At 43.6% G+C, this 23,407-nt stretch overlaps 1 protein-coding gene across 2 annotated transcripts in view; it reads right to left on the minus strand.

Moving 5' to 3' along the window:
- IQGAP1 (IQ motif containing GTPase activating protein 1) overlaps window positions 1-23,407 on the minus strand; it is a 146,133-nt gene that overhangs the window by 90,401 nt on the left and 32,325 nt on the right. For both annotated transcript variants that reach the window (XM_067555378.1, XM_067555379.1), the window contains exons 3-14: window positions 23,183-23,339; window positions 22,680-22,757; window positions 19,737-19,813; window positions 15,992-16,059; window positions 15,236-15,349; window positions 14,694-14,872; window positions 13,523-13,613; window positions 12,744-12,907; window positions 7,102-7,186; window positions 5,813-5,976; window positions 3,640-3,800; window positions 2,925-3,049 (exon numbers count right to left, since the gene is read on the minus strand). In XM_067555378.1, the coding sequence (XP_067411479.1) occupies window positions 2,925-3,049; window positions 3,640-3,800; window positions 5,813-5,976; window positions 7,102-7,186; window positions 12,744-12,907; window positions 13,523-13,613; window positions 14,694-14,872; window positions 15,236-15,349; window positions 15,992-16,059; window positions 19,737-19,813; window positions 22,680-22,757; window positions 23,183-23,339 (1,463 nt within the window). The remainder of the gene's footprint in view (window positions 1-2,924; window positions 3,050-3,639; window positions 3,801-5,812; window positions 5,977-7,101; window positions 7,187-12,743; window positions 12,908-13,522; window positions 13,614-14,693; window positions 14,873-15,235; window positions 15,350-15,991; window positions 16,060-19,736; window positions 19,814-22,679; window positions 22,758-23,182; window positions 23,340-23,407) is intronic.

Genomic DNA, 23,407 nt, shown 5'->3' on the forward strand with positions numbered 1-23,407 from the left:
ATGGCTTGTCTATCTGAAAACTTAGTTTGCGTCAATCTGGGGTGTAAGTCTAGCCTGCCATGGATTAAGTGTACGTGTGGACTCTGCGGCTGTGCATTAAAAGTTTCCTAGGGAACTTTAATCTACTCCTTTTTCAAAGCTAAGTAGATCAAAAAGCACTAGGGAACTTTCAGTGTGTGGCAGCAGGCTACTGTGGAGTAGATTTACATCCCACTTGCTGTGAACTAAGTGTTCATGTAGACAAACCCTACATGTAGACAAACCCTAATGTGTTGTATGTATATGTATGCATATTTGACCATAAAGTTAGAAATGGAAGGGGGAGTTGGCCAGCAGTGGTGTTATTAGGAATCAGTTTGTCCCTGAAATCTTACTTTCTGAAACATGGAAGGATGCTTTTGATAATTCAGCAAATTAAAAGCTACAAATAAAAATTAATCAAATCATTCCAGTTTTGTATGTTCATTTTCAGACCCTAGTTTCTCAACCCTGGGCTTCAATCAATTTAAATTGTCTAGATGGGAATGGAATTACTGAGATTATCTCGGAAGAATTAAATGTGTGTGCCCAGTTCCATACCTCCATTAGTTAGAGAGGTGCCAAAATAGCCAGTTTTTACAGAATGCAGATGTGAACCCTAGTTTAATGTTTCAAAATTCAATTAAATACTTAAATGAGAGACTGAAGACACCACATTCATGAGCTCAGTATACAAGTGTAAGGTAGACAGAAATGCCTTTTGGGGACAGGCACAGTTTTGACTATCTAACCCACTGGACCTTGCCCAGTTTCTCAGGTATTAAAGTCTATTTCTGATTCATGTTTCTCAAATCCTTTTAATGTTTTCAGATTTATTTCTCACCCATTTCTTCCTGCTGAATTGTCTTTGTAAATAAAGCAAACAGGCATCACCAGCTAATCCATCTAATAACCACATCGTCTTATGCACAACCCTGAAGAAATGTAAAGCAACAGATTCAGGAGCAGAGGAAGAGCTAACAGAATATTATTTAAACAGGCACAGAAAAGAACTGGAGTCCACAATGTTACCAAACTGAGGAGTGGAAGACACTTCTGAACTTGTGGCAGGAATTTCCTTCCTGAATACTGTAGTTGAGAAATACAGCATTAGCACTTGCCACATATTTTTTCAACTGCAGTTCCCCTTTTTTGCTGTAACCGTTTATGTTAAAAAGGGGCACTGACCTCATCTCTTTGAGGCACTAGTGATCATCAAACCAAGTCATTTGAGCCCCATGGATACATTTCACAGTCCCTGCCTCCAACAGAGGATGGTACCCAGAGAGACTGGAATGCACAAAACAGAAAACTGCTTCTTTAGGGAGACTAGAGCTGGGTTGTCCAACCCAGTGTTTCTCAATCTTTTAAGTAGCAAGTACCCCTAACTTATTACAATTTTAATAAGTAGCCCAACACTCAATTTTCCACTCTGAGAAATACAATCTTTTTCTCCTTTACCGCTGGATGACCGTATTTCTCATAAAGCAGGAGAGTTCTGCAATGCTGTGTGGCTGTGGCAGATCACAAAACCCCCTGCTGTTTCTCCACTCCTTCCTTCTCTCCTTCCTCCATCTAGGAGTAAAAGTCAACGCCAGCCAGTCATCATGGTCTGATAGCCGCCCACCTCCCTTCACTGGTACCCCCTGCCTGTGTCTCATGTACTACCACTCACAGGTTGAGAAACTATGGTCTAACCCACAGTCCGCGGGCTGGATTCCGGCCTGCCAAAGGCTGAATCTGGCCTTCCTGGCACAGCAGCAGACCCCCCCACACACACCCAGCCAGAGTGGAGGAGCAGCCCCGCCCCTACAGCCCTGTGCTGGCTGGGAGCAGCAGGAGCTCCACCCCAGCTCCTGTCCCAGCTACCCATAGCCAAAGAGCAGCCCCTCCCCTCCACTCCAGCCCCATGCTCAGCCGGTGACCCCACTGCACTGAACCAGCGACACGAGTGGAGGACAGAGGTGGGTGTGGGTCAGTCACTTCTGGCTGGGAGAGGACTCTGCTATTCACTGCTTTGTGCAGTAGTGCAACTCCCCTCCCCTTGGGAGGCTAACCACCCCTTCCGCCCGGGGCCCCCCCCATCCAAGACCAGCAGGAACATTGGCCAGCCCAGCACCCCCAGAGCCTGCACCCTGCAGCAGCCCCAGCTGGCTGGGCTGCTGTCTCCCCTTCCCATCCAGGCTGGCTGCTCGGGGCAGGGGCCACATGAATCAGAGCTCCCTCCTTCTCCCTCCCTTCCCCACCATCATAAGTCCTGAGCAGTTCACTTGGGAACCAGTTCGGCAGCCAGCCCAGGGCAGGGAGGGGAAGTCACGTCCTCCAGCCAAGCCCTCGCATGCAGGAGGGGCCAGGGTTGGAAGCGGATCCCTGTCCACTTGCCCAGCTGCCAGGGAAAGCAGCTAAATGTGCTGGGGGGTGCAGCAGGAGAAGGACAGAGCCACCCTACCCCCGTAAGTGGGGCAGAGGGTGGGGAGAGCATGGCAGCCACGAGCAAGGGGGAGACACGTGAGTCACTGATCATTTACGTGTCCTCCGCCATCCCTCCCCCCGCTGGCACCCACCGGCACAAATAAAATTTGGCACCTCTATCCCCCCTTCTCTGCAGCCCCATACCAACCAGCCAGGAGCAGCAGCAGCACCCTCCCCATCTGAAACTTGCTCACCGACCCCCGAGTGAGAAAAAAATTGCAATGTGGCCCCTCTTGCTAAAAGGTTGGACACCCCTGTGCTAGAGAGACATCAACTGCAAAGGTCCCGCACCGTGTGCCAGCTGGTCCTCCAACTATCCCTTTGTTAACAGTTTCTAGGACACCTCTGTACCCTCGTCTCTGTGAATGTGAATCTGGTTTTGGCATTTCTCAGAATCTAGCTCACTCTAATAGGAATGAAGTGGAAGCACTTACTCTCATGCTCCTCATGTACCACTATGTTCACACGGTCCACACACGACTGGATATCATTCCATGTGACAAACTCATTCCCTTCTGTATGTGCCTGAGCTTTCAGCTTCATCAAGTCATCGATATATCTGCCATACACAAGAGAAACAAAAAAAGACATAATGTGGGTCCAAGATGGCAATTTAGCAGGTCGGTCCAATGACAGTGTGAGGAACTAACATGCAAAGACAGCAGCAACAGAAACAGCATGCAGGATGAACCTGGAACGAATGCAAAAAGGAAAGGGGAGACACACCAAAGGCAGCTTACAAGAGCCCAGATGAATGCATCTGGCAGGGCGCTAAAGAGACAACATGCAAGAGAGTGAGTCCAAGACCAGTGTGAAGACTGAACATGGACTTCATGTGAATGTGGGTGGGATCAGCAACAGCCTAAAAGAGCCTGAGTATAACACTAATGTGAAATCTGGGAAGAGGCTCCAAGAGACTGCACATGAATAGGACTAATATAAAGGTGTGACATAAAAGACAGAATGCAAGAGAGCAAGCTCCTGGGACCAAGCAAAGGGATACCAGAGACTAAATGCATGATTAACAATTTCAAAAGACAACATTAAAGGGTAAAAGAAAAAAATGAAATGTCAGGAGAATAATAATAATAATACAGGGAATATGGGGGACACTGAGAGAGGCCATATCCATTTGTCCCAAGTACCCACCTCTGGGAGTTTTCATCCTCAATGTTAGTGAGCCCTGTGACTGGACTGCTCAGTTGTTTCCAAACTGTGTTCACATCTCCTGAATCCAAAGCCCTGTTAATCAGAGCCACAGACGACAGCATCTCCACTGCAACTGACAGCTCTGGGTGGGTGAGGTTACCCTGCATACAAAGAGGATAATGTGCCATGAAAGGTGGACAGAATGTGGCAGTAGTACAGTAACTGCAGTGAGTGAGTAAAGGAGGAAGACAAGGAGACAACACGGCAACCGTAAGCTACAGCATAGAGAAAGTATGTGGTGCAGGGAGGGGAGAGAAAGAGTATCTCAAGTGAAACCAAGTAGGCAGAATAAGTGATGTAAAATTATTAGAATACACAGCTCCACGCAGCTCAGGGAACATATCCCTGATTTACAGATTAAGTACATAAGAACAGCCATACTTGGGTGAGACCAATGCTCCATGAACTCCAGTGTCCTGATTTCCTACAGTGGCTGATGCCAGATGCTTCAGAGGGAATGAACAGAACAGGGCAATTTCAAGTGTTCCATCCCCATCCCGTGCATGGGGTTGCTTCCCTGACCATCTTGGCTAATAGCCATTGATGACTATCCTCCAGGAATATATGTAATTCTTTTTTGAACTGTTATACTTTTGGCTTTCACAACATCCCTGGCAACGAGTTCCGAAGGTTAACTGTGCATTGTGCGAAGAAGTATTTCCTTATGTTTGTTTTAAACCTGCTACCTATCTATGGATGAGCCCTGTTTGTGTGTTATGCAAAGGGGTAAATAACACTTCCTTAAAAACTTTCTTCACACAATTCATGATTTTATTGACCTCTTTTATAGCCCCCCTTAGTCCTCTCTTTTCAAAGATGAACTGTCCCAGTTTTTTAATCTCTCCTCATATGGAAGTTGTTCCATACCACTAACCATTTTCATTAATCTTGTCTGTACTTTTTCCAATTCTAATATAATTTTTTGAGATAAGGCAACTAGAATTGCACACAGTATTCAAGGTATGTGTGTACCATGGATTTATATAGAAGCATAATTATATTTTCTGTTATCTACCTTTCATAATGGTTAGTTTTTTTGACTGCTATTGCACATTGAGTGGATGTTTTCAGAGAACTAGCCACAATGACTCCAAGATCTCTTTCTTGAGTGGTAACAGCTAATTTAGACCCCATCATTTTTTTTGTATAGCAGGGATTCTGTTTTCCAATGTGCTTTACTCTGTATTTATCAACATTTAATTTCAGCTGCCATTTTGTTGCCCAGTCACCCAGTTTTGTGAGATCCCTTTGTAACTCTTCACAGTCAGCTTTGGATTTAACTAACTTGGATAATTTTGTATCATCTACAAACTTTGCCACCTCCCTGTTTATCCTTTTCCAGATCAGTTTTGTATATGCTGAACAGCACTGGTCCCAGTACAGTTCCTTGAGAGATCCCACTATTTACCTCTCTCCATTCTGAAAACTGACCATTTATTCCTACCCTTTGTTTCCTAACTTCTAACAAGTTACTGATTTCCCTCTGATCTCATGACTAATTACTTTGCTTAAGAGTCTTTGGTGAGGGTCCATGTCAAAGGCTTTCTGAAATTTCAAGTTCACTATATCCACTGGATCACTCTTGTTCACATTTGTTGAGCCCCTCAAAGAACTCTAATAGATTGGTGAGGCATGATTTCCCTTTACAAAACCAAGCTGAATCTTCCCCAATATATCGTGTTCATCTATGTGTCTGATAATTCTGTAATTTCCTGTAGTTTCAACCAATTTGCCTGGTACTGAAGTTAGGTTCACTGGCCTTTAACTATCAGAATCGCCTTTGGAGTCTATTTCAAAAATTCGTATCACATTAGCTATCCTCCTGTCATCTGGTACAGAAGATTTAAGAGATAGAGTACATATCATAATTAGTAGATCTGCAATTTCATATCTGAGTTTCTTCAGAACTCTTTGGTGATCCTGGTGACTTATTATTGTTAAATGTATCAATTAAATACTAAATTACACAAAGTTTGAATTGCAACACAGTTTCAAGACATCACAGAGCAGCTACGTTCTGGAAGAGGTGGGGAATGAGGAGCTAAGCATGATGGATTACTGCTGGGAGTCATCAGATTGTTTTCCAAGAACAGACAGAGAATCTGTTACTTACATCAGGGCTCTGTTGCTGCAGAGTGGCCAGCTCCCTCTGGTAAAGATCTGCAGCAAATGGATAAACCTGAGGTAACTGAGCCTCTGGATTCACAAGTTCTGCCACAGTCTTCTCTGCAACACCCATTTGGATTGCAGAATTAATCCTTGCCACTGCTCCCAGCCCTGGAGATTGAAGTGAAAGAGTGCACAAGAGATTACAAAGGCAGAGACCTTATACCTCTGTTATAAGGGCATTTCTGCCCACTCACCGTGGAAAGGGCTTTCGCTCTGTGGGCACCCCAAGTGAAATGCCACACATGGCATTTCTAAGTAAGAAGGGAAGAATACATTCCCTCCACTGCAGGAATTACTGGGTGAAATTATCTGGGCTGTGTTATGCAGGAGGTCAGACTAGATGATCACAGTGGTCTCTTCTGACCTTGAAATCCATTATTCTTAGGTAGTTTTCAATCATTTTATATCAGTCAATTCCAGCAACACCTTTTGTACCAGGAAAATAAAAGAAGCTAAACTAGTTTCAGGCATCTTAAATATTTGAGTAAATTTTCAAAAGGGCAACATCTCTTTAGCAAGTGCAAATCAAGTAGTTAGAGGGTTAGGTTTAGCACCTGCAATCATCAGATTTGCATCTGCAATTAGCATCCTCAGATTTGCACCTACAATTAATTGTCTCCTAATCTGATACCTGAAAGCAGTCAGAGGTTCAGAGAGACCAAAGTTTTTGCCTCAATGTGAGCAGAACTGCATCCACAATGAGGATCAGCAGGTGACCCCAGGCTCTGCCCCATGAAGCTACCTAGGTTTCCTTCACAGACCCAGGACCCAGAGATAGATATAAGCTTTCAAGTACAGAAGTCACTTACAATGGACACAAATTTCCTTGGTGTATGTTAAGAATTAATAGGTTGAAGCTTAACCTATATTATAACCTAAGAACGTAAGAAAGGCCATACTGGGTCAGACCAATGGTCCATCTAGTCCAATAAACTGTCTTCTGATAGTAGCCAATGCCAGGTGCTTCAGAGGAAAGGAACAGAACAGGTCATCATCAAGTGAACCTGTTCTAAGATCAATTCTGATGAAAACATTCTGGGAAAAAACTGAAGATAACAAATGCTGACTTTCTGCAAACTTCTCACTAGCCCTGAGGTGTTTTACAAGGAAGTCACAAAGAGCTGTGAGAGCTGATGTTTGTGTTCCAACAAGGGTATAAATGATACACTGTGTCAACCCTCTGATCACCTCCACCAATTCCTCAGTTGTAATCTCTGCTGAAAGGCTCCTTACTTCGCTGGTATTGTTGTGCTGCATTGTTAGCAGCGTCCACTCCAGTCTGTAACTCCTCCTTCTGCAGGGGGCCTGCCAGGCTAGACTGAAGAAAAATAAATCACACACAAAGAAAAAAAAAGTCAACTGTCTTGTGAATTCATCCAAGCACAGCAACAACATGAACAGCAACTTCTCTTGGTGACATTTTAACCACATGCAACACACTGCAAATAGTCAGAATTTTTCAGATGCAGGAGAGAGGAATTACAAACCAGAAACTTTCAGTGCATGTGGTGAGAGACAGAGCCTATGTCTACACTTGCCACCAAATTCAGCAGCAGTCAATGGGAGATACATAAGTTATGCAGAGAAGCTTGTGTATCTCCCATTGACTTCCTAACTCCTACTTACCGCGGTGTCTTCAGTTCGCTGCACTGACGGGAAATGCGCTCCCGTTGACGCAGCGTTACTCCACCTGGCGGAGGTGGATTAATAGCGTCAATTTTCGGGTCAATTTAGTGGGTTTCCACTTCTGCTCAATCGATCCAGATAAATCGATCTGCGAATTTGCCACATCAATCTAGATATAGCCAGAGTTGGCTAACGTTTGATGCCTTCTGTGAGACTGTAGGTGCCAAGTGGGTCTAGAAAATTGAACAGGGGGCTAGAAGCCAGGAATGTCTCATTTGGATCTTTGCCATTAACTTGCTGTGAAGCCTTGGGCAAGTCCCTTAATTTCTCAGATTCCCCATTTGCAAAAGTGGAAATAATAAATGCCAGACAGAAGCTTTCCATAATAGTTCTCTTCCTTTGATTATATCATGGTGTGCGATACTTATTTTTGGGTCACAGAAACATAGAAATTGCTATATTGATCAGACCCATGGTCCATCTAGTCTAGTATCCTATCTCCAATAATGACCAGCCATGGCATGCACAGGGCACTCCAGGGGGCACCAGAGCCAGCCCTACGGGGTCTGGTAAGGGGAAAAAAGTTCCGGGAACCGTGCACTGTGGCGTGCACACACCTATAATGGAATGGATATGAGCAATCACTCGAAGATAGAACATGGAAATTGCTATATTGATCAGACCCATGGTCCATCTAGTCTAGTATCCTATCACCAATAATGACCAGCCACCAGATCTCAATTTCCTAGTACAAGACAGCTGAAGCTCCAAACTCTCAAGGTTTTTTTCAGATCCTAAGGGCAATGTTATTAGGCCTGGGAGAAAGTCAACCACCTTTACTGATGGTTATTCACTTCTCTTAACCTCCAAATACTGTCCCTTGGGCGCACAATTCAGCTATTGATTGAGTAGAAGGGACGATCCACCCTTAAAATTAAGACAATTATCAAAAAGTTTGAGATAGAAGGGCCATTTCTGCTAGTGCTCCTCTGTACTCCAATTGTCTGTTGGAGAGAAGTTGGCAGTTAGGAAAGTTCATTATGAACTTTATGAACTGCAAAACCCATTGCTGATACAGATCACATCTGAACAACTGAAGTGACATCACAGAATAGACATCAGTATGACAGGAGAACACATGCGCTCCTTGCTTTGGCAGATCCGCTTCGACAATTCAACAAAAATTCTAGTCCAAAGGGAAAAAAAATAAGATTGGTAGAACTGTTCCCATAGCATAACTCAGAGACTTCCAGTATTCGGGAAGCGTTTCTATGAGTCAGTAACCCTCAGTCAGTCAGGTCAACAAAGCAGAGATTGCTGCCCTTCTTCAGAAAAAGCAAGATGATTTGTGAGTTGATTCTTTTGAATTTACTTGTGAGATACTGAATTCAATTCCAAACTTACATGATGGGACTTAACTCTCCTAACCAAAAAGGCAGTCTTGAAAGTAAGGTGGCGTAAAAAGTATTCCAAGAGAAGCTAAAAGAGGGTCTCTCTCCATGAGGTTTGTAAGGACAATATTAAGATCCCACACCACATGAGGTTCTCTAACTCAGTTGTTCCCAATCTTTTTGAATGAAAGCCCCACTAGTTAACACTAGGTAAAACACAAGCCCTACCCCCACCCCCTCACTGGCCATAAACACATATAACCCCTATAAACACATATAATGATAATAATAATAGTAATACTAAATTACATAATAATAAAAAATTACTCTCACCTGAGTAAGAACCTAAGCCTTCCCTGGCACAGATACCACCACACGCCTCGTGTGGCCCCACCTCTTCCTATCCCTCATGGACTAAGGAAAATGAAGGCAGGCTCTGGTGGGTTGGCCAGGTCTGCTCCAGGCCCCCACCGGCGTGGGGCTACTCCCCTCCAGCTGGGCGCCTGGCCAGTGTGGGGCTTGGGGGGAGGGGGGGGCTGCTCCTCCACTCTGGCCGGCACAGAGCTCGGCGAGGGCTAAATTACCTCAATATTACTGAAGCCCCATGGACCAACCAAGTAGGTGCCGTGCTCCACTTGACCTGCTGGTCACAAACAGGGAAGATTTGGTAGGGGAAGCAGAAGTGGGTGGCAAGCTAGGCAGCAGCGACCATGAGATGGTCGAGTTCACGATCCTGACAAAAGGAAGAAAGGAGAACAGCAGGATACGGACCATGGACTTCAGAAAAGCAGACTTTGCCTCCCTCAGGGAGCTGATGGGCAGGATCCCGTGGGAGGCTAATATGAGGGGGAAAGGAATCCAAGAGAGCGGGCTGTATTTTGAAGAAACCTTATTGAGGGCGCAGGAACAAACCATCCCGATGTGCAGAAAGAATAGCAAATATGGTAGGCGCCCAGCTTGGCTTAACAAAGAAGTCTTTGGTGAGCTTAAACACAAAAAAGAAGCTCAGAAGAAGTGGAAGCTTGTCAGATGACTAGGGAGGATTATAAAATATACTCCTCAAACATGCAGGAATGAAATCAGGAAGGCCAAAGCACAGCTGGAGTTGCAGCTAGCAAGGGATGTGAAGGGGAACAAGAAGGGTTTCTACAGGTATGTTACCGACAAGAGGAAGATTACGGAAAGTGTGGGCCCCTTACAGAATGGGAGAGGCAACCTAGTGGCAGAGGATGTGGAGAAAGCTGAGGTACTCAATGCCTTTTTTGCCTCTGTCTTCACAGACAAGGTTAGCTCACAGACTACTGAACTGGGCAGCACAGAATGGGGAGGAGGTGAACATCCCTCAGTGCTGAAGGAACAGATTCAGGACTATTTAGAAAGATTGGACATACACAAGTCCATGGGGCCAGATGCAATGCACCCGAGGGTGCTGAGGGAGTTGCTGATGTGATTTCAGAGCCATTGGACTATAAAATGGATAGAGAGCTAGCTAGATCATCGGGCTCACCAGGTAGTGATCAATGGCTTGATGTATAGCTGGCAGCCAGTAACAAGCGGAGTGCCCCAGGGCTTGGTCCCAGGGCCGGTTTTGTTTAACATCTTCATTAATGATCTGGAGGATGGGGTAGATTGCACCCTCAGCAAGTTTGCAGATGACACTAAGCTAGGGGGAGTGGTAGATACCCTGGAAGGTAGGGATAGGATACATAGTGACCTAGACAAATTGGAGGATTGGGCCAAAAGAAATCTGATGAGGTTCAACAAGTCAAGTGCAGAGTCCTGCACTTAGGATAGAAGAATCTCATGCACAGCTACAGACTGGGGACCGACAAGCTAGGCAGCAGTTCTGCAGAAAAGGACCTGGGGTTTACAATGAATAAGAAGCTGGATATGAGTCAACAGTGTGCCCTTATTGCCAAGAAGGCTAATAGCATATTGGACTGCATTAGTAGGAACATTGCCAACAGATCAAGGGAAGTGATTATTCCCCTATATTCGGCACTGGTGAGGCCACATTTGGAGTACTGTGCCCAGTTTTGGGACCCCCACTACAAGAAGGATGTGGACAAATTGGAGACAGTCCAGTGGAGGGCAATGAAAATGATTAGGGGGCTGGATCACATGATTTATGAGGAGAGACTGAGGAAACTAGGCTTGCTTAGTCAGCAGTAGAGAAGAATGACGGGAATTTGATAGTGGCTTGCATCTACCAGAAGGGGAGGTTCCAGAAAGGATGGAGCCAGGCTGATCTCATTGGTGGCAGGTGACAGAACAAGGCACAATGGTCTCAAGTTGCAGTGGGGGAGATCGAGGTTGGATATTAGGAAAAACTTTTTCTGTAGGAGGGTGGTGAAGCACTGAAGTGGGTTACCTAGGGAGGTGGTGGAATCTCCATACTTCGAGATTTTTAAGGCCCAGCTTCACAAAGCCCTGGCTGGGATGATTTACTTGGGGTTGGTCTTGCTTTGAGCAGAGGGTTGGACTAGATGATTTCCTGGTCCCTTCCAACCTTATTACTCTATGATTCTATATGCACACTTCTATGCTGAGATGATAGCTTTGTGATATATAGATTTATCATGCACTGTGTCCACTATACTTGCATCTGGAATTTATTGTAATGTTCCAGCTTCAGATCTGTCACAGAAATATTTCTTTTTCATCCTCCCAAAGGTGGACTCTCACTCTCACTAATCATATCCTATCCCTACCCTCCGGAGTATCTATCCCTACCCTCCGGAGTATCTACCACTCCCCCCCAGTTTAGTGTGATCTGCAAACTTGCTGAGGGTGCAATCCACTCCAAAATCGAGATCATTAATGAAGATGTTGAACAAAATCGGCCACAGGACCAACCCCTGGGGCATTCAACTTAATACTGGAAGCCAACTAGATATCGAGCCATTGATCACTACCCGTTGAGCGTGATGATCTACCCAGCTTTCTACCCACCTTATAGTCCATTCATCTAACCAATACTTCTGTAATTTGCTGGCAAGAATACTGTGGGAGACCATATCAAAAGCTTTGCTAAAGTCAAAGTATATCACGTCCACCACTCTCCCCACATCCACAGAGCCAGCCATCTCATCATAGAAAGCAATCAGATTGGTCAGGCATGACTTGCCCTTGGGTGGATCCATGCTGACTGTTTCTGTTCAACTTCCTCTCCTCCATGTGCTTCCAAATGGATTCTTTGAGGATCTGCTCCATGATTTTTCCAGGGACTGAGATGAGGCTGACTGATCTGTAATTCCCAGATCCTCCTTCTTCCCTTTTTTAAAGACGGACACTATATTTGCCTTTTTCCAATAATCTAGGATCTCCCCTGATCACCATGAGTTTTTAAAGATAATGGCCAATGGCTCTGCAGTCACATCAGCCAAGGTCCAGAATGAGCAAAATTCATTCTTGGGCTAGGCATTGCTTTAGCATACACAGAAATATCATTACTTTGAAATCTACAAACTTTAAATTACTGGATAGAGGAGTTTCTCCTATATCGTAGTGGGTCCCTAGCATTCACTCCCAGCCCTGGAAGGCCCTGAAATATCAGCCTTTATGTTGTGACTTAAACATTCATGAGTAATACCACCATTCCAAATTCACACCAATAAGGCCTTTATACTATACCATCAAGTATTCCATTATACATACATAGTCATGGTGTCTCTTGCACATGTTATGCTATTGAAATACTAAGTTTACTTTTTATATAAGAAAACTCAAGAAAAGTAAACTGTTCCAAAGTAACATTAACTCATATAAGGGAATAATGTGATCATTCCAAATAATAAATATGTGATGGTTTGTGGTAGTATAAATACTTGCACAATGATTACATATGCTTTTCCATACCTCCTGTTTCTGTTGCCTATCACTCAAGAGCTGCTTGAGATACCAGTCACAATTTTCTCGCTGTAATCCTCGGAGCCCCAGGGATTGTGATGTCAAATGTTCAAATAATGCTAACGCATCTCCCCGTTCCAAAGCCAGATCTACCTTTGATAGGGCTGAATGTGCTAGGGAGAGAGCAAAGTAAAGTCAGAGGCAAAAGCTAAATGTAGCAATTACCAGGATTCTATAACAGAGGCCTCAGAAGACATCTCCTCCTGAACACTACTGACTAATGGTCTAAGCCTAGAACTCTCCAATTCAGACTTCAAAGTCAATCACTCAGGAGGACTTTGACAGGTGCAATAAGTGATGTTCCCTAATTAATGCTCGCTTGTATTCTTAACGGTCAAACCTATTACCCCCCATCCAGGATACCACAGATTATCCTTTCATTGTACTCTCTGACTCCCAACCAAACTCTGTACCCGCTGATACTCTGTATATTATGCCTGAATGTCCAGAAACTCTTCCGTTTAAACTTCGTACCTGACCATTTTTTTAAACATTATCTTCAATAACATTTTTAAATATTTAGGACAGAGTCTAATGGGGATCCTTCACTCCTCTCAGGGGAGGGACAAGGGTCCGAATGAATTCAGGATATAGAGAAATACCATGAAAAAGATAGCAAAGAGAGCTACCTCACTCAGTTCAAAGTGCAGGGATGGAAGGGGGAGTAAAGGAGCCACACAAGTCTAAATACTCTTTATCCAGGCCTATCACTTCAGAGGGAAACTTACTGTTGACTTTGTTGACGTTGCCCTGAATCTCAGCTTGAGTCAGCAGCTCTTCGTACACATCCCGCTCTCTCTCTGAATTCTCAGAGGCAGTCTGACAATGAAACAAAACTATAAATGCAGCTTTAGAGCAGACTGTGCAGTGTGTTGTTTACAGGCCTCTTACAGTCCACCAACAGAAGGGGCAGTGAACATAATTACTGTACACCCACATGAAGTTCTAACACACTACACAACAGGTCAGTAACAACTATCCACAAAAAAGGGAGTCCTAGAAGTGAATCTCCCTAGGTATACGCAGACACAGAGTATAGACCTCTAGCAAACAGAGAAGGATACATAAACACTACATAAGACTTAAGGATTTCATTTAACATCTCTGTGTGGGCACACAGAAGGAATTTCAGAACATATGAAGCAGTAGATCCAGTCAGGCAGACACATGCAGGTTCTCAGAACACTGGAGATGTTCCAAACCAAATAAATGGTTATGATATTCCAGAATAGTCCACATATCTAAACTAAATATTGCTAATTTGCCTATCCCTGTGGCAGAAAGCAACAGACAGACAGTCAGGTAGAATTCTGTAAGCAGATTCATTTACTAAGTAACATACCATATGCTCAAAAGCTTTTGGGACCATGGGGTTTAGACTTAGATATGTAGTGCTTGTAAATATCAGTCTCCATACAGCAAGATAACTCACAGCCCAGGTACACTTGGAAAATGAGATTTACTAAGTAAGTCTAGTCAAGGTGAAGTTCTAGAACTAGTTCACATTTTGTGGGAGGGTGGGTTTGTTATACTGACAATCATTAGAAAGACTCAAACAAATTCTATACAAATAGAGGACAAGCTTTACTGATGTCTAAAACAAGACATCTCCTCTATGTTCTTCCACCATGCATACTCCTTGGGAATCTATATGTAAGGGATCTAATTACAAATCAGATGTAAAACCGTAATGTCTGTTTTCTTCCGTCTTATAATACATCAAAGTTATCCCTGGGGACTACAATGGAATTTCACTAAGGATAAATCTGGCCTAACATCTTACACTAAAGACTGAACAATATATTTTCACTGGATTCCACAGGCAATTTCCTCTGGTGATGTAATTAATGAAATGCAACGAACATGAATTTGTAGTTAGAAAAGAACTCTGATTTTTACCCTGTTTTTGGCATTCTCCATCTTGTCCTTCTTTGCCCGGTACAGTGTGTCCTGATAGATTGATGCCAGGGGCTCAGCAAGATTCACCAACATGGCATTGGGGTTTTTCATTGCCATAAGAGTGTCAGCCGGAACTTGGTGGTCAATTGCTTCATTAATGGCAATAACAGCAGCATGCACTGAAAAACAAATTACAGCTTCCCTGTTAACTACAAAGATCTGTCTTGTAATAAATTAAAGGCTTATCTGGGAAAGAAGAAAACAGATGACAAGAGCTTTGGCACTGTTGCAAGAATTATCAGTATATAAAATGTAAGTAAGGTTTTGTATTTTTGACAAAGGTAGTAGTACCTTATTTCCTGATGATATACTGTGATTTTGACAAAATCAAATTCAGATTTTCTAACAAAACATGCCTTGTCCAGAGAAGGCTTGTGTTGACTTAAACAATAGGTACTGTTAGAGATGGCACTATAACATGCATTATTATCCAATCTGGCAATTCAAACGGTCACAGAGGATGAAAATCCATTTCCCCTTACATGCTGCTTCATCCACAGAGAGTTCATTAGCTAGAATTCCTCCAATCTTGCTGAAGGCAGGCATCTGAATTCCATACTTCTCCAGCTCACTCCTCATGTTACTGATCTCCTCCTCTGAAACACAGAGGAAAAGGTGTAATGTAGGCAGAACATTCAGAATCAGCCCTAAGACCTACTCCATTAGCTATTGCTGCAGAAAAATTAGGACAGATGCAATAGATTGCAAATTGCCCTTTCACGAATACTTTGTGCATGCAGTCTGAGAAGACATTAAACTCTCCTATATTTGTTCCAGTCACCCAAAAGGGAGGGCCTCACAGAAGTCTGTCTTGCTACATAGTTTTGTGCTCCTAGTGACAAAGGTTTGAAACAAATTACATGACCTTGTGTTTCTCAAAGTATGGCTGTCAGCAGGCAAGGAAAGTACATACACAACATCCTACAAAGTTTGTTTTCTTGTGCAGCTGTTGCTCTGAAAGGAGAGAGACTGAAACCAAGGGCAGAGGGGGAAGGAAGAGAGAGAGTGGAGACATACTACTGTTAACAGAGCCAATAACTAAAGAATTCAGAATAAAACTTCCTCCTTAAATTATGGAGTCTCCTTCCACCCACTAAACACAAATGAAGTTAAAGCCCTGGCTACCTTTGGGCATTAATCCCCTTTTGTCCATTATGTACAGCATCTACTGGAGTGAATAAATGGGGCATGCAAATTCATACTTATTTAAATCTCAAAGAAGCAAGAAATCTCCTTACCTGTGAAGTCCACCTTCCCATATAAATCTTGAATCTGAGGAGCCAGTCCTAGTTTAAACAGGTACAGACTAGGAAACAGGATGCGGGAATAATTAATACTACTTATTCCTTGTGGCCTTTACCCGACTCACAAGTAAATTTAAAAGAGATATGGATATTGGGAAGCATTCAGTTAAGTGGAAAGACTTCAAGATGGTTAAAATCTACCATTTCAGTTGTGATGGTGATTGAAGTGTTTGTGTATGAAGGAATGTCACCGTGAAAAAATAACAAACCCCTTTCCAGAAAAGAAGATCCATATGGTTTAGGAGCTCTGGATTTAAAAGTTTCCTTTTGATCAGCAGACATCTGGTTGCACATCTGGGTAACTTCTTACCAGAGATCTGCTTTATCCTGTTGGTGACCAGAACAGCAACAATCCAATTCTATAGGCACAAACACACCATGCAGCTACCTAGTGTGATAAAGAATACACAAACCTTCTCCCTATTGCAGCCAATTATCCTGTGTCCTAGTGCTTCCACCTACCTTCTCCCTCTCACACTCCATACCCAGCTGCAACCCTCATCCCCTCAGCAGAGCCCAGTGCTGAGCAGATCACTCTGCCTGGTCTGAATCTGGTGTTGGGACATCAGTACTCTCAGCAGACACCCAACTGAAATTAAACCCCCACCTGAGGAGGATGACCCTTCCAGAGGCGTCCTCCCTGAAAGACGAAATGCTCCCAAACAGCCTGTGGTGTCTGGCGGGGGGACCAACGGGATATATACACCCAGAGGTGGAAGATGGTAGAGGCATGTGTCCAGAGAAAGGTATGGGGCAGTGCATGCATGTGTGCAGAAGGGAAGTAATGTAGGGAAGTTGGGTGATGGACAGATCAGGTTGGTTTACATTTTGTAGTTTTTGGAAGCGATCACATACTATCTTTCTGCCGGGCCCTTGCCTCATTCAGTACACATCATCCAATCTGCACAGTGATTCCGCATGAAAAGTGCTGCATATGGCCACATAACTATAGATTGTAATGTACTACATTCATAGAATAGGCTAAGTCAACTATTATTTCCTGACTTTTGACAACTTCACTTTTCAACCTTAACATTCTTTTAACCTAGATTTTTGTATCGAATTTCCTAGGTTTTTATTTAATAAAAGTAATAAAAACACAGATATTCCATCACATGAAGATATTTATTAGACAACAGAACACTCTGCCCTGCATAAGAAATGCAAGAAGCCAGAGAGCTACTTGCAGATCCTTAGCAATATCCCCAATTCACTTCCAGAATGAAGGTTGCAGCTAGGTGGGGAATATGGTTCGGCACTGGTAGCTCCGGGACCAGGGTGGGGTTGGGAGAGGCAGAAAGTAGTTGGAAAGTGCTAGGAAACAGAGTAACTGGCTTCAGTAGGAAGAATGTTTGTATATTCTTTACTGCACTAGATAGCTGAATGGTGTGCCGGTGCCTATAGGGTTGGGATTGCAAAGTGAAGTAAGATAAATTGAATTAAGGTCACTCTCATTTTGAATACAAGCGTCAACACCAGGATTTAATGCAATATAACTTATCCTCTTTAAATTCACACTCTTAGTTAAGTCAGATTAACTTTCCTGAGTGTCCCTTTGTAGATAAGTCCTTACTTTTGGAGGCCTGTATGTTGCCCATTATCTGCATTTCAGCAAAAACCCGGCTCAGTCTGAATATGTGGATTCTTTTTTACACATCACTGGCAAAGAGGGCCAGACTGACAAGAAGATGTGGACATCTGCCAGCTGAGCTCAACTACTCAAAGAATAGCTACAACAACTATCGTGAAGCTGCTAGTGAGGAGGAGCTTCACCACTAACAATGACCCAAATCCCTTTCATGCTGGTCAAAGGAGCTTTCACTACACAGCACCTTTCTTGGCCATCGCACAATGTCAAGTGTTCCTGACCACAAATTATACTACATGTTGGGATTTGGGTTGAAAGCAGGTTCACTTCTACAAACAATTTGATTTTAGACTAGCCTGAAACTTCTGTTGATATTCAGCTATTTGCAATCTATCTGGATGCTTCCTGCTCAGATTCTACCCTGGCAAAGGATCGGAAAGCAAAAGAATAAGCTGCTTCCTGAGGACTGAAGCTGAGTGAGCATAAGATGGAGACTCAAACTGATATGGCTCAGTGCTCTTTGTATAGAATCTTTGTATGGAGTGCTCTTCAAATGAAGCCCCCTAAACATTCTTCTCCAATCAGACAGCATCCAAACCTACATCCAAACTGGTTTATCAGGAAGGACTAAGTCACTGAAATATAACTCTGTCTCTCTGGAGCATGAAGTAACAGCAAAACAATCCACATCAACACACACAAATGAGGCAAAGACAGAAGTACCCAGCACAGCCAAATGGATCTTTCCAGTTATCTCAAGAGCTAAGAGATTGTCCCTCGGAGCCTCTGTAAGGATTTTAAAGCTTTACATTGCATTTCACAAAGCCCCCAAAATCCTCCCAGAATTAGCCTAAAAATAAACATGCTGCACACAAAAGGCCTGCCATACCTCATTCTCTACTTGCTGCTCACTCAGCTGAAAAAACAAGCCTGAACTCTATTTTCTCCAAAGACACAAACTGAAATTCAAAGTTTAGTATCAACTAAAATTACAGTGTAGTCACTTCCCCTTATGTCTCTCACACTGCAGCCCTAAATATAGATCAGAGAGTGAACACAACAGTGAAAATCTAGAACCATTATAAAAGTAAACACACACCACATGAGACACAGAGTAGGGCATGTGCATACTTCTGCTTCTCAACACCCACAGTATAGTCATACCCTTTCTGACATTAATTTTCAATTCAGTGAGATTTTATTAGCATGACAAGCCATGCAAGTGGGGCCAAAGTGGAGGCAGGAGTGGGAAGAGAGACACCCAGGACAGCGCTTCACACTATGTGTTTGGGGTTTGAGCCTTGTGATCAGTTCTCATTGGTGCCCATTCCTAGTCTAGTGTCAGGATGCTACATAATTCGATGCTATCTCTACCGTCTTTTCAGACACTCAAATACAGTAGACTCCATTATTAGCAACCCCTTGGTTGCCAGCAAAAAGTTGCTGTCATTCAGCAGTTGCTAATAAGTGGAAGACAGGTTTGTGTGTTCATAAAAGAGGCTGTGGGCTGGCAGGAGAGGGGAGGCTGTTGGCAGAGCAGTAGCTGGGGTGGGAGAGGCAGCAACCCAGATGCAGGAACTACATGGTATCTCTCCCTGTGCTCCTCTGGGCTATACCCTACTGGGCAAATCCACATTGGGAAGTAATTGCTGTGATGTATGGAGAGTGCAGGGAAATGTACCATGCAGCTCTGTGAGCCCCCCAGAGTCCCCACTCCCCTTGGAAAGGCCTGGCATCCAGGCTGCAGCCCCTCTCCCTGTTGCTGCCCTGCCTGCAGGCAGGTTTGCGAAGCTGCAGTCAGGGAAGTGAAGTCCTAGTACTTTCTTATCTGGTTGCTGTCTCACAAACCTGCCTTAGTAGCAACTGCTTGATAATAGCAACGTGTTGCTAGTAAACAGAATCTACTGGAAACACCAATGCATTCATTATTTCGTAGATGTCATTTCCTGAGGCTGCAGACTTTCCTTTAAGCCCACAGTACATTCATCCCCACCAACTCTGAATCAGAATGCTCTCATACTCCCACAGAATTTAGACTTCTAGGTAGCCTTCATTCACTCACAATTCAGACTCCTGCCTAACACACATTACCTGAGTGCATGTATACAATAGATGCAGCGTGGCATGTTCTTCCGATCATAGATGTCAGTCGTTTCGGGGTAGAAAATCTGAATATAAAACAAAGTTAACTATCAGAATAACATCTCATTCCACCCATCCAAGCAGGAATGTTTCTGACAATCCTAAAACTGTTCTAGCCCAGTTATGAGACAGGCAATTCACCAAGCACAACTCTTCTCCCCTCCACTGTCCCCCCCACCAATGTCCCTCCTAGTTGAAGCCCCACATTTCTCCCATGCTTCTACCACTTTCCCTTCCATGTACCCTCACATCCACATCCCTGCTCAGCCCCACGCACCTTTTACATGACCATCCCACCTTGGTTCCCCACAAAGATATTATGTGATGTACCTGGGGACTGAGATGGAGACGCTGAGAGAGACAAGAGATGAGCAGATATATTTACAGGAGGGCTGGGGGAAGAAGATTTTGTTTGGACTGTGTGGGCAGAAGGGTACATCATGGGAATGGCCTAGGGGAATGGTAAAGACTAGTGTTGTGCTGGAAGGCATCTGGGGCCATATTTTCCAACATGTTGGGGCCAGATTTTTAATTGTTCATCCCCTAGCAGCTCCCATTATGACATTCTTGGATCCAGAGTTCTTTTTAAAGTCAGGCCCCTTAAATGATTAATGTTGAAGGTGTCACTACACAGATTTATAGATTGTAAGGCCAGGAGGGACCATTATGGCCATCCAGTCTGACCTCCTGTGAGCACATCCAATCTTGATTTTAAAATTGTCAGCGATGGAGAATCCACCACAACCCTTGGTAAATTGTTCCAATAGTTAATTACTCTCACTGTTAAAAAAAAAATTATGCCTTATTTTCAGTCTGCATTGGTCTAGCTTCAACTTCCAGCCATTGGATCATGTTAGACCTTTTTCTGCTAGAGTGAAAAGCCTATTATTAAATACTTACTCCCCATGTAGATACTTATAGACTGTAAATCAAATGACCCCTTAAGCTACTATTTACTAAGCTAAATAGATTGAGCTCTGTGAGTTTATTACTATAAGGCATGTTTTCTAATCCTTTAATCATTCATGTAAAACCATGCTTTGAAATGTTCTTAGCCTCTGTTTGCCAGAAGCCAGGAATGAGCGACAAAGGATGGGCATCACTTCATGATTGCCTGTTCTGTTCATTCCCTCTGAAGCACTTGGCATTGTCCACTGTTGGAAGACAGGATACTGGGCTAGATGGACCATTGGTCTGACCCCATATGGGCGCTTTTACCCCTGCAAATCCATGGACATCTGCTTTATAGCCACAGACATTCATATCCACAGATCATTTCTGAGGATCACAGATCCGATGTGGATACAGTTTTTGTATCCATGATTGGCTCTACTTGCAGGTCTTCTATAAACCCTCTCCAATTTATTAACTTTCTTCTTGAGTGGTGGGCACCAGAACTGAACACAGTGTTCCAGTGCCAAATACAGAGGGAAAAACCCTCTCTACTCCTATTCAGGATCCCAACATTGCATTAGCTCTTTTGGGCACAGCATAATACTGAGAGCCCACATTCACGTGATTATTCACCAAGACCCCCAAATCTTTTTCAGAATCAGAAGCGCTGACTATTCCCAGGTTATCTTTAACAAAGTGCTTACTTTTGTTGTAACTACATGTGCCTGTGTGTTCCTTGCTGCTGCCCACCCCCACAAAATGACAAGTGTCTCAACACAAAGGCTGCAGCACTTGGACTCATCCAGTTTTGTTGCCTCAATTCTCTGGCACTCTATCTAGGAAGCTGTGAGATGGGAAGCATTTGATGAGTCAGTGCCTTGATGTGGAGACACTGGGTTCTGTCCCAGGTCCCAGGCTCTGACATGGCCTTCCCACAAGCCCCTTCTCTACCCACACCCAGCAAAGCCTCCCCCCTCAGGCCCCTTACATATTGCTGCTGTACTCCCCATATTTCCCCAGAGCCTTACTCAAACCCTCCTCCTTGACCCAATTTCCATTCTCTCCAGCTGTCTCTCGCATCCCTTCTCTTCTCACCCAACATCCTCCAGAGCACGACCTCTCACCCAGAGCCCATTCCTGTACATCCTGCTGCCCAAGCTGCTCCTCTAGATCACTGGGAGTTCATGCCTAGCACAGCTGATAAGTGAGGAAAGAGCTGGGTGGAAAATTTTAACAAAATCCTAAAATGTTCATTTTTAAGGTGTTTTTTTTTTTAAATGCATACAGCAGGTTAGGATATATAATGGTGACCCATGTGTGATTAAATGCATGGTCTATTCCTGTTACACACAATAAAAGTGTGAGGAAAAAGATTTTTTGGGTATAAATCAATGCTCATGGTTTTACTTTCAGTACCACGTTCCCATTCTATAGATTTATAGATTTTAAGTCCAGAAGGGACCATTGTGATCATTTACTCTGACCTCTAGTATAACACAGGTCATAGAATTTCACCCAGTTACCCCTGTATTAAGGCCAATAATTTGTGTTTAACTAAAGCATTTTTCCAGGACATCCACTCTTGATTTGGAGACTTCGAGAGACAGAGAATCCACCACTTCCCCACAAGAGATGGAGAATCCACCACTTCCAACCATCGTTGCGCCTTTTATCCATGATTTTCCTATGATGATTCTGAAAAACTGCCATGATTCCCAAACTGCAGCTCAGGCATACTGCTCAACAGAATGAAAAATAAGAATTTTGTATTGCAGATCTCACCCAAAATAAGCATATGGTACTGAAGGAGGAATTTACTGTCTCCCAATCAGACAAGACAGAGATGGGAATGGAATATTTTAACAAACTTCAGGAAGGAATTTCTAAGGAGAACCAAGACTAGGAAACTAAGAATTAGTGAGGCACAGTCTGCTGAACCCTGTGTTAGCAAGTCCACCCCACAATATTCAAAGCCTGGCTTTGCACTGCAGAAATTACCTTTGGGAGGCCAATCTCAGCCATGGCATTCAACCACTGAATAACATTATCAGTATGCCGGAAATGGAGACCAGTTGCCTGAAATAAAGAGGGGGAGGGAAAAAAGCATATGAAACATCATAGCCACTGTGAGTGCTAGGGAAATTTGCTAAAGCATGCAACAGATAAGTGCTACTTACAACAGCTAAATTCTTCCAAAGATTTGAGGTCTTAGATACTATGATGAAAGCTTTCTACAACCAATTATATTTAACACTTACAAAAGTACAGCTTTCTTAGACGCTCACATGCACACAAACCCAGACAAAACTAAAGATCTTCCTTTTCTCCAAAATTCTATAGTTCAGGAAAAGTTAACTTACATTTTTTCAGTCTAATTTTGCCACAATCTCTTACTTGCTCATTCACTGACAGTTCCTCTGCATCCATACAACCACCTGGAAGTCTCCCTCCTATCTCAGACCTCTCCAGCCATCCTAGCCCCCAGAACAGAGAGGTCTCACCTTATATCTGGTCTGTTCCCGGTCATAGATTTTCTTCAGAGACACCACTTTGGGGGAAAAAAAGTTTCCAAGTTTGGCTAGATAGACTCCATTCCTTAACCCCTCTTCCAGCTCTGTTGTGAGAGGCAGTTCCTCATTAAGGCAGGCCTCCATCCATCTGAAAATGGAAAAAGTACAGGAATAGATCATGTGAGAGCTGTTCTGATTTGTTCCATTTACTCTCCT

The sequence above is a fragment of the Emydura macquarii genome, unplaced genomic scaffold (assembly GCF_026122565.2).
Source record: "Emydura macquarii macquarii isolate MOO-44397 ecotype Brisbane River unplaced genomic scaffold, CSIRO-AGI_Emac_v2 contig_1644, whole genome shotgun sequence".
NCBI classification, from domain to species: Eukaryota; Metazoa; Chordata; order Testudines; family Chelidae; genus Emydura; species Emydura macquarii.